This window comes from Dipteris shenzhenensis, chromosome 23 (genome assembly GCF_047967505.1).
Source record: "Dipteris shenzhenensis isolate YYH24624 ecotype China chromosome 23, Dip_SZ_1.0, whole genome shotgun sequence".
NCBI classification, from domain to species: Eukaryota; Viridiplantae; Streptophyta; class Polypodiopsida; order Gleicheniales; family Dipteridaceae; genus Dipteris; species Dipteris shenzhenensis.
In genome coordinates this window covers 12385744-12397764 of record NC_141618.1, presented here as the reverse complement: position 1 = coordinate 12397764, position 12021 = coordinate 12385744, and the positions used below count along the sequence as shown (strand labels likewise).

The 12021-nt window shown below is 44.8% G+C and overlaps 1 protein-coding gene across 1 annotated transcript in view; it reads left to right on the top strand.

The window, feature by feature from the left end:
• LOC147886993 (uncharacterized) overlaps positions 1–12021 on the top strand; it is a 43752-nt gene that overhangs the window by 15600 nt on the left and 16131 nt on the right. Inside the window, exons 3-5 of the mRNA XM_087394495.1 lie at positions 5088–5261; positions 5359–5465; positions 5643–6124. Coding sequence (XP_087250621.1) covers positions 5088–5261; positions 5359–5465; positions 5643–6124 — 763 coding nt within the window. The remainder of the gene's footprint in view (positions 1–5087; positions 5262–5358; positions 5466–5642; positions 6125–12021) is intronic.

Here is a 12021-nt window from a genome sequence, read left to right as displayed (position 1 = left end):
GTGTCGGAAACTGTAGTTGCCTTTGCACCGGCCATGGTATCATCATAAATACGCGCGTAATTCATGGCCTCTTGCAACATTGTACATTTGTTGTTCTTAATCTGCAACTTGTACGAATCTGGCAAACCATCCACAAAGAAACCTAACAAGGTCACTGGATCCATCTTTGTGGCCCTGGTCTGCAGATCTCGAAACCTTTGAAGATAAACTTCAAGCGACAAGTTCAGCTTAGACATATCGAGGGCTTTAAGCTTGCCAACGATATCATAGTCGTCCTCCTTCTTCAGGAACTCCTTCCTGAAGACCCCTTCGAAAGCTCACCCTCCCAAACTTGGAGGGTGGTGCTTTTTCGAAAAAAGCAACACCTCCCACAGAGTGGCCGCACCCTGCTCGAGCCCCTGGCGCACCTCCCTACCTGGCCGAAATCCCTTCCAGCCATGGCGCTACCTCACAGCCACTCGCACCAGCGTCACCTACCCCTACGCAGCCCTGACCAGCAACGAAAACTCCTCGCCTGCCACTCAGCTCTTCTCACGCCTCTCCTACCTGCATCTCCACTCTCTCCTAGCTACGCCTCAACCCTCTCTCACTATATCCTTCAGCAATTCCAAAATCTCTCCTTCTCCTACCTTTTCCCTACATCCTGACCACCCCCGACAACCCATGAACCAACAAGGTCTTGCAGCAACAGATTTCGAAATTAGGGCATACCTGGAGGAAGAAATCGTCCAAAGTTTTCGCATCAGAAGTTCCTACCTCAGGAGTTGGCTCTGATACCAATTGACACGTCCCAGCACTCCTGAAACCTCTGATCTGCAAACAAACACACACAACGCGAGAAACTGAGCAGGCTGCTCACCACCCAACCATGACATCTACGGGATGTGATCCCGAATCAGGAGATGTCCCCTCCGAGCCACGAGCTGAGCTACTGGCACGAACTCCCAACCAGATCCAAACCAGCCTGGTGTCCCATACCACCAGGTGGCGCTATGAAGCCTGGGATCTGCTACTGGGCCTTGGGCTACGCTAAGATGCAGGCGCGCGTTCGCGACTCAATCCAGGATCAGACCTAGCACTTGGGAACGAAACTTGCTCCCATCGGCTCCCTGAGAACTGAACCCCTGGGCCCCTTTTATAGAATTGGGCCCCAAGCGCCAAAAATAGCGAAGACCTCAAACTGGTTCGTACCCTTGCCACTCAACCCGAGAATCAAGCTTGCCTAGCTCTAAGCCTCCCCAGGCTACCTGAGCTAGTCTTGTGTAACTAGTACACGTCAGATACCAATCTGTGCACATGACAATTTTGGAAGTGAGAGTTCTCTTCAAACCTGCATTCTCAGCATCTCATCCTTCAGGAGAGTCTTCCCAAGGGCAGGGCGAATCTGTAGAACGAGCTGTACAAGTTATCTCGCCATTTTCGGGGCGGCATTGTCTCAGGAAGCTGCGATGACTTTCTTCTTGGTTCTCACTGTGGAGAGCTACATTGTGTAATTCCTTCCAGAGGGAGCTGGGTGACATCACGACCTTGCTGCTCATCAAGTCTGAGCTCTGATACCATGTTGGTAAACTGAAAGGAAAGAATAGAGTGAACACAAACTTAGAATACTTGCATATAGAATGAAGAAGAGTGAGGTCCTTATGTAGGCACCTCTTACATGCTCACTGACATCACTGATGACTTCAGAGCTCCACAAACATCTCCTCAATCTGCTCCTAGATTCTCTCAATCATCCTATGTGGCTTCTACCACCACCTAACTGTGCTTATGGGCACCTAACTGTGCCTCTAGCACTCACACATAGAAACCAAGGTGTGCCTGAGGCATACACCTTGAGATATCCCAACAGGAGGGCCATCTGGTGAGATATCATACTCAATTAACCAGCCCATGGAGTTAGTAGCAATAGCAAAAAGAGAAGGGCCAATAGGGCATCCTTGCCTGATTGATCTATTTACCAAAAAGGCATTAGTCATATGTGCATTAACACAAACTCTAGCATTGGCATTAGAAAGGAGGAGCTTAATGTAATTGAATGGAACCATCCCCAAATCTTTCAATGTCTGTAAAAGAGAATCCGAATCTAGCCTATCATAGGTTTTGTCAAAGTCCATCTTCAGAAAGCTGTTGATTAGTCTGTTTGGCATATTCACATCCTTCCCACAGATTTATTGTTGCTTCCAATGCTGCCTGCCTTTGATTAACGCTTTTTGCTCTGAGCTGATTAAGATTTCCATTTGATTTTGGGCCCTGTGTGCCAAATTGGTCTTTGCAAATGTCATGGAGATCTGCAAGCCCATGGCATGGCTGCCTTGCTGGCAGCAGCAGATGCCGGACAGCTGGGACAGCAGCCGTACAGGCTGTCTGGCCTGCTGATTCATCATCTGCAGACAGGGCAAGAGCAGGTACAGGCTAGGTTGCAGACATCAGCAACTGTTGGAGTTGGTTTCCACATGGCAGTCCGTCAGTTCGGGCTAGTCTCTGGCAGCCTACAGGCAACAGACCCAGTCAGCTGACTTCAGCTTTATTCCTTCCCCATTCCAGGAGTCATCTTCAGCCAGCAGACCAGCCTACAGCAGCAGCAGGTCCTCAACATCAGCCTGGACAGCAAACAGGGAGCAGCCTGCCTCCCTCTGTCTCCACCTCACAGGGAGGCTTTCCACTTCATTCAGTTTGTTCTCCCCCTACGGGCAACAGTTGTATTCAGCCTTTTGACTCAGCAATAAACAGTAAATACTCTCTTTGGAGGTGGGGCTGTTGCAACCCAATCCTGCCTCATTCTCACACACACTCACAGCAAAGCACGAGTATTGTTTTTTTTTTTCATTGACAGTCCATGCATTCTGTTCAATAGAAGATAATAGGTTAGGTATAGAGAGAGGGAGTTAGTAATGTCACCTATTACAGCAAATATTGTTATAATTACAGTTTAGTGTGGCTGATGGTTTCCAACTTTTGAGTTTTTCTTTACTGCCTCCTTTGGGTATAAGTCTATCGTGCCTCCATTGATGTGCATTGGAAGATGTGACACCTGCAAGCTTTCTTCCCAAAGCTTTAGTAAGTAGGGGCTTACTAAGTCCCATGATTCCTTGTAAACTCTACTGGAGTCTGGGAGACCATCCTTCCCAGGAAATTCTCCTTCTGCCATTGCTTCAACCAGGTCTTCTAGAGTGAGGGAGGACTTTAGTCTGGCCACTGATTTTGTACGTCCTGTTGGCATTTGATTCTAGGTTGTATCACCTCCTGAGTAGGGCACACTCTTGACAGCTAGGAGTTTTTAAAAGTGCCGCTTGATTATCTGCAGATTGTCATCCCGAGAAGAGGCGACTTGACCCACTGACAGTCTTAAGAAAAGCAGAAAGGTTTCTCTTGTGGGTCTATCTATTTTGCCTGCCCATTAATCTTTGTTGTAAACTTTGGATTGGTAAGACAGCAGGACATCGTGTTGGTTCCGACTGGCCGCTCCCCTTAGAGGGTGTCTTGTACATAGTTGAATGGAAATGCAACATAAGGATGGAGAAATCCCTCGATATTGGACAGCACAGAGGGATTCGAGTGTGCATATAGCAAAGATTCAATCTTCAGTTCAACAACTCTCCAATTTGAAGTGTTTTACATAAGCTACCTATCATGGTATGTAATCTTATTGATTGGTTGTTTTCTGTGCTGAATCTTTGTGATTGTGTAGAGCTATGTGACGTAGGATGAAGGCAGAGGATGTGCTGAAGTTGGCCTGATCCCTTTGCACGGCCCATATGGGGCTTCCCTATGTACCCATAGTGGGCTATATGTCTGGCCGTTATGGTGACTAAATGAATTCTCATATACATCTATTGACCTCTTACCTCCCGTGAATGTTGAGGGCTTACAAAACGGGCCATCACCTACTAATGCAAATGCATGTATAGATGGAGAAAAACATGTTCTCTGCATGTTAGAGAGGATGCATGTAAATCTAGGTAATTAGGAATGCAAATACAAGCTTAAACACATGCCACGTTAAAGAAGCAAAAGATGCTGCAAATCAATTAATGATTATGAGAACACATACTGCTCGAGGACCAAGAATGCTGCAAAGAGGAGACTGTGACCTTTTAACCTGTCGCCTCTCTGAAGTTTCTGAGTACTAGGTTGAAGGGGGCGTCCCTATGTGCCCATATCGGGCCATATGGCTGGCCTTCAGGGTAACTAAATGAATCACATGCATCCGTTAACCTCCTTCCCTGAATGCTGGGGGCTTACAAAATGGGCCTTCACTTAATAAATGCAAATGCATGTGCAGATGAAGAGAAGCATGTTCGATGCATGTAGAAGTAGATACATGCGCTAGCTAATTAGGAATACAAATGCAAGAGTAAACACATATGCCACGTTAAACAAGCAAAAGATGCTAGACAACACATACTGCACTTGAGGATCAAGAATGTTGCAAACAGAAGACTCTGATCTCTAATCTGTCACCTCTCTCAACTTTCTTGAGTACAAGGATTAAACAGAGCAGTATGTCAATTAAAGGAATAGCAGCCTAAGAACTCCTTGCTCTGAACAAGAGCAGCAGCTCTGTCGTGCCTCGTTCCACTGTGCTGTGCATTTGACTTGCCATTTAACAAACAACTTGTCAGTTTCTACAAAGCTACTCTCTCTCTCTCCATTTAACAAACAACTTGGCAAAGGAATTGGCCAAGGTCAAGGATGCTAGGAAGCATAGAAAATGGGCAATATATCATGAGGGCGTCGCCCTCATCAAGGAGTTTAAATCCAAACCAAAAGATCCTCAGTCTTAAACTTATGTATTGTCTGTTATTGTCTTAATTTTCATTCTATAATGTAGGTACCTTATAATAACTCGGAGTTTCTTTATGCACTTCTTGAACGGATGTATTAGCTGGGTTTTTTGCTGTCCCATAGACCTATTGGTCTCCCATGGACAGGTGGCCACCTTGACTACAGGTGGGTGGATTGTGTGGGCTAGTTAAAAACCTGAGTAACTGACTTTAGGATCTATGGTTTACTGAAGATGATTGAGGGGATGAGCTTGTGAGTATACGTGGGCCAGTGAGTTTCATTAATCCTTATTTTTGGTGCAGTGTACCTCTCGATATGATGGTGATTTGGTAGCCAAGTGCTATTATGCAAAACGCAAGCTTGTGTGGGAAGTGTTGGATAGTGGGCTGAAAAGCAAGATGGAGGTCCAGTGGTCAGATATTTCAGCTTTGAAAGCAAGCTTTCCAGAGGATCAGCCAGCTGTTTTGGATCTTGAGGTCAGTGAATGAGCATTGTTTACACTGTTTTCGAGTCTCTCACTTGTCATTTACTCTGAAAGTTCTAAAAGCTTTGTGGAACATTCCCTTTTTGCAGTTATCAAGGCCTCCACTGTTCTTTAGGGAAATAAATCCGCAACCTCGCAAGCACACACTGTGGCAGTCAGCATCAGATTTTACAGATGGGCAGGCTACTATCTGCAGGTCAGGTCACAATTTTTGATTCGGTCAAAGTGTGACTTTTTGTCCATAGAAATCTTTGGTACTATGGTTGCAACATAAAGTGGTTGGCAATAAAGAAATTTCGTTACTATTGTTTTTTCATGCATTTTAAATCGGCATGGCTAATTCTTGCTTGGGTTGTAATGGTAAAACCCACAGGCATCATTCTGTGCAATTTCCAGTTGGTGTGCTGAATCGCCATTTTGAAAAGCTCTTGCAATGCGATGTGCGGTTGATGGCTCTGAATGACCAGAGACAATCAATTACTGATTCATTATTTTTTGACAACCAAAGCATGCACATGGACAGGCAGCACATGCTGAATTATCCATCTGTCCTTTCTGAGCATACAGCCCTACATCCTTTAGCAATTGAGGGGTTCAAGAGTGATCCAGCATCTGGCAAAAGTTGTGTTGAGAGTATTCAAAATCATATTACAATGGAGGGCGTAAAGAATGAGCCCTTACAACATGCCGCTCCTGTCCATAATGCTGCCGAGAGAGTTGAAAGACCGCTAAAGCACGAGCCTTTACAACCACCTGTTCATAGTGAACTTCTATATGCTGCACCAGCCGCAGGAATTTTACAGCCAGAGAGAGGTTTGAGGATGCAATTTTCAAGTGTTGCCTCGCCTAGCTCAGGTATCGAGCTGTGTATGATTATTATTTTTTGCTTCATTTTCAACGTTAATTTTTTTTTGTTAACATGCTATTGATTGGTTTGCATTAAACTGTATTCAACTAACATCCATGTGTAACCATCGTTCCAACCCCAGGGAACTCAGCTCCTACTTTGCTTCAAATGCTTCCCGCCCCCTGCAGTACTGTTCCCTAGTTGCAATAATGAGAACTTGAGCATTTGTTCCCTGTCCTTGAAGGATTGTTCTATTATTTCTGTGAAATGCTTGCAACAATTAGAAATCACGCATCTTGTCAGCTTTTATGAGGATGAGGTGAAGAATGCACGATCGAGTGTGTTAGAAAAAATGTAATAAACACCCTATGTGTGAGAATGAGGACAGACAGCTAAGACTAGTATAACGGAGGGATGATATTGTGTCCACTTTTTGTTGGAATACTGAAAAGAAAGAGTAGAGTGGACACAAACTCAGAATACTTGCTTATAGAATGAAGAAGAAAGAGGTCCTTAAGTAGGCACCTCATACAAGGTCACTGACATCACTGATGACCTCAGAGCTCCACAATCATCTCCTCAATCTGCTCCTAGATTCACTCAATCATCCTATGTGGCTTTTCCACCACCTAACTATGCTTGTGGGCACCTAACTGTGCCTCTAGCACTCACACATAGAAACATAAGGTGTGCCTGAGGCATACACCTTGAGATATCCCAACAAACCCCCCCTCAAGGAAATGCCTCTGGCTATGTCAAGGATACATCTAGTCTCATAGTTTCTCATGCCATCTCATGGTGGTCAAGGATAAATCTATGGCTAGGTTCTCATGCTAGCAAGGGTTCCCTTGGGTGTAAGGTAAACAGAAAGGGATACAAAAAAGACCTTCCAATGGTTATCTCTCCTACATGTACATGCACACAATGTCTGTAGGAGGTACCATGGAACAAACATACACATGGCCTACATCATAAGGTGACCAGAGGTGTTTACAAAACACACAAAACACAACACACAATAATTTATTTTCATTCATTTTGGAGGACTATCCAGGCTGAGTACCTTGACATAAAAAGAGTGATCTGGAGCATACATAGAGATAATTTAAAATGCATAATCTTCAAAGGATGCCTCATCTTGTGGAGGCTCATTAACTGTAAGTAGATTTGCATTTTCTGTCTTTGCTTTGGCTCTGCAGAACTTCTTACTATGGTTGTTTTTGCCACAGTGCTTACATGGATTAACTTTGAAGCAGTCCTTTGAAAGGTGATTTGTCTTTCCACAGTGATTGCAAGGAGAGTACTTGCCCTTCTGGAATTTCATAACATAAGCAGTGTCATTGCCTTTCCTTAACTCCATGTGTCTTTCTTCTTCTTGGAGAGCTGAGATAATGCCTTCAAGGTTTGGATTGGGAAGATTCTTCAAAGTGCTTACAATGTGATCAAAGCTTTCAGGCATACTCTTAAGTAGTACTGCCATAGCATCATCAGGGGTGATAGGAGAGTTGATAGAAGCTAACTGAGTCATAAGACTCCGCATATAGTTGACATGGGCAGCTAAAGTAGTATCACTTGCCATCTTTAATTCAAAGAAAGAGATTTTAAGTGATAGTTTAGAAATATGAGAGCTTGCACCAAAAATCAAATCTAGCTTCTGCCATGCTTCCGATGGAGACTCCAAGTCAGATATATGATGTATGTAATCATCACCCAAAGCTAAAGCAATTATACCATATGCTTTTTCTTCTCTTGCTGGATCCCTTGCCGGTCGTGTCGGAGCTGAAGATTCCCCAGCATTTGAGGCCGTAGAAGAAGCGGTAGGAGTAGATTTGACAAGTCCCCATAAGTTCTCCCGCATTAATGCAAATTTTACCTTCATTTGCCATGTATGGAACCCCTTTCCATTGAACTTCTCAAGATTATATATGGTAGCCATGAGAGGGTCTAACCCAGATATTGGGCAGTGTCTATCTCTCTTACAAGGCAAAAATAACTGAAAGACTTCCAAAATATGAGCACTTAATGTAGCAAATAGTAGTGACTAGATTTCAAACAATGATGCTTCTTCTTACATGCTTCATAGAAGTGGATGAAATAAACATTTTCCAATCAAAACCAGGTCTAGCAAGTCAAAACAAAACTGAATCCACACTTGTACTGAAGTTATTGAAAGCTTCAAAAAACCAGAAATGCTAGAGTAGCATTTTATGTAGCATCATCTTCAAAAACTTGTCCAAAACTGTCAAAACTGAAAAGCTGAACTTGGAGGGCTTGTAGCTCACTCTTCAAAGCAAGGAAAAGAGGGCTTTCTGAAGCAAAAGAAAGCTCATATACCAGAGAAGGTCCAGCACAGAGGTTGGACGAAATGGTGCGCACTTTTGCCCGGGAGAGTTGCTACAGGCTGAAACTGAGTTTTGACGATTTCTCCCTCGTTACTGAACCAAATGACCTGAAAAATGGCTCAAAATCTTCGTCTTGAGGTCGCCCATCTACTCCTAAGAGGGCTCAGGCAATGCCGGAGTATGCAGGGAGTATTGAGCAACAGAAGAAATTCGCTGTTTGGAGAATGGCAGCCACCACAGACGTTTTTTCTTCAATTGCTTGCAGGTGGAAGTTCGCCCATACTAGAGGAGTTTCCAGCTCAGAGGGTTTGGGCAATGGCTGTTTGTAGATGGAGAACCAAGCTCTCAAAGATTTTGGGAAGAAAGAGGAAAATGGAGAAGAAGAAGATGAAGAAGAAGATGATGATGTGGCAGAAATGGGCTCAAGGGGGATCAAAGGGCTCTGATACCATGTTGGAATACTGAAAAGAAAGAGTAGAGTGGACACAAACTCAGAATACTTGCTTATAGAATGAAGAAGAAAGAGGTCCTTAAGTAGGTACCTCATACAAGGTCACTGACATCACTGATGACCTCAGAGCTCCACAATCATCTCCTCAATCTGCTCTTAGATTCACTCAATCATCCTATGTGGCTTTTCCACCACCTAACTGTGCTTGTGGGCACCTAACTGTGCCTCTAGCACTCACACATAGAAACATAAGGTGTGCCTAAGGCATACACCTTGAGATATCCCAACACTTTTGGGCATGGTCTCTTGCATGGCTATTTTTCAATGCCCTTCAAGGACAAATCTGGCCTAGGAAAGCCAGGATTTATAGAGGCATTTTGGAATGCACCATTTTCTTCAGGGCAAACCTGGTCTGCGATCTTGTGGTGTTAGAAAACATAATATCCATCAAGGACAAAATTTGTCCAGAAGCATTCAGCTCAGGTGTGCCACCACGGCGGGCTTTGTACGCACATCCTCTGCAGTAAATCTCTTCTTGCTGCTACATGCTTCTTCGTGTTGGGGTAAAGGCACATTGACAGTCATAGGGGGAAAACCTAATCCTAATAAAACTTAAGAGTTTGTGGTGTGGCTCATCACTTCACACCCGCATCTTGAGTGTCACTCTCTCTCTCACCCTCTCCCTGTTGTTCTTCTCCCTCTTCCCTTCCCCTTCAACTGGTATCAGAGCCAGCCTCTCTTCCCCCTCTACCCTTGCCTACCATACCCTCTACCTCCCTCAGGACTTGTGCCCTTGGCATAGCTGCAAGCAGCTAGGGCTGCAGCGCGGGACAGCGACGAGGGGCAGCGCAGGCAGCAGCGCGGGCAGCCCGCAGGCAGCGCGTGGGCGTAGGCAGCGCACACGTGGGCGCAGGCAGCGCGCGGGCAGCAGCTGGGCTTCGAGCCGATTCGCGCCGTACAGGCGTGTACGGACGTACGGTCGTCCGTACAGCCGTACGGACACCGTACTGTCGACCGTACTGTACAGACCGCCGTACGGACTGCGACAGTGAGGTGCCTTTTTTTTTCGATTGGGAGCAGTGTCAGGGATCTGCGTCAAGGAAGGCTTTTTTTTCTTCGAAATTTTTTTTTCGTACCCTGCACAAGTACACAGGTACAGCAGGCACTACAGTGCTGCCAGTACAAAGGTACAAAAGTACAGCAGGTACATCAGTTTTTTTTTTGGGGAGAAAAAGAGAAGGAGAGAGAGCACTCTGCTCTTCATTCAGGATCATTTTTCAGTTCTCAAAACTGTGTTTTGAAAGTACAGCAAGTACCTTCGTTTCCCTCATGCTTGAGGTGACCAGTACCACAGTGTGTGGTTGATTGCACAGTTATCTTGTTTTGGGAAGGTAATGCCTTGATTTTGCAGAGGACTTTTATGCTTTTGTTGAGTGCAAATCTCAGCTTTTGGGTGACATTTTCAAAGGGCTTTTGCCTGGAAGTCTATGCAGTGTATGCCTTTAGGCAGTGTGGAGCCAGGGAGCCCACATTGGTCTTGTTTCCGCAGTGTATTCAGTGACATTTCTTGCAGGTCACATTTTGTGTACATACTTTGGAAAATCTCAGTTGAGCCACGCTTGGCCAGGGCGCATCGAGTTTACTCGGTCCCTAACTGTCCATCGTTGACAGTGCTCAAAAGATTTTCTCTTCAGTGTCTGTACGTTGGGATATGTGTTGTTATTGTGTACACAGGGCTGTTTATGCATTGCATCGTCAGGTGAAAGTGCCAGGAGAGCGCCTTTTTTTTTTGTATGCTACCTCAGTTTTTGAGGTGTTTTTCACTTGGTACAGGTGTTAAATCAAGGGGCTTTTGCCCAGATTTTGCTTGACAGCACTTGGGTTACTGTCAGAGACCTTCAGATGCCTTTTATCCCCTTGGCAGAAGGGTGATTGCTTGGGATTTGTCCCATTTTCTGTTGCAGGTTTGTGACAGGCTGAAGACTCTGGAGCTTCTTTTTCAGTGAACAAAACAGTGTATGACAAGTGGTTTATGCATATAAAATCAGTGCAATACCTCATCTGAGGTGGGAGAAGTGATCAGGACAGCAGTGTTTTGTGCTTTGTCAGCTGATGATGCACTTTTAAAGCACTTGTGGAACAGCTGCAGCATTCTGAAATTACTGTTTTATGCCTATTTGAGCACGGTACAGTGTGTCAGAAGGTACAGTAACTGGAGGGAAATTTTTTCTGTTTTGCTGCAGATTTTTTGACAGTAAAAACAGCACTATTGTGAGTGCTCCTGGCTCTTGATAGAGCAGGTTTTTCTGAGAAATCAGAATTTTATTCAGTTCTTTTTTTGACTTACAAGGAGTCAGGTACTTTCCTTATCTGATATGGCATTAGGGGGAAGTGAATCATCAATTTTGAACATAAAGAAGTTGGAAGGGGCACACAATTATGCATTATGGGCAGAACAGTGTTTGAATGTACTTCTGCTTAAGAAGATTTCTAAGCCCATAAGGGTGAAGGGTGTCAAGCCATCTGGGATGTCAGATGATGAGTGGGAGGAGCTAGATCTGTCCGCGAGGGCTGCTATCATGCTTACTCTCAGTGATTCTCTTGTGTACAATGTTCAGGCTGAAAAGACCTCTTATGGTGTATGGCAGAGGCTAGCAGAGTTGTATGCCCAAAAGAGTTCAGCCAGTAAGGTGTATTGGTTGAAGAAGCTGGTTGATCTTCGCATGAAGGAAGGTACAGCTATGACCTCACACTTGAGTGAGTTCAACGCCATCTTTACACAGCTGATTGCACAGGGGTTGAACCTTGATGAGGAGTTCAAGGCTACTTTCTTGTTGTGTACCTTTCCTGAGAGTTGGGACACTTTCAAGACCACCTTGTCTAATTTAAATGTCACTCTTATATATGCTGATGTAGAGAGCTCTCTCCTCATGGAGGAGATGAGCAGGAAAAATAATGCGGGCAGCAAGTCTTCAAGTGCTTTGCAGGTACAGGAAAGAGGCAGGACTCAGCAGAAGGGGAGATCTGCTAGTAAGTCCAAATCCCGTAGTCAGTCCCGTGGTAAAAAGGATATTGAATGCTTTTATTGTGGCAAGAAGGGACATGTGAAGTC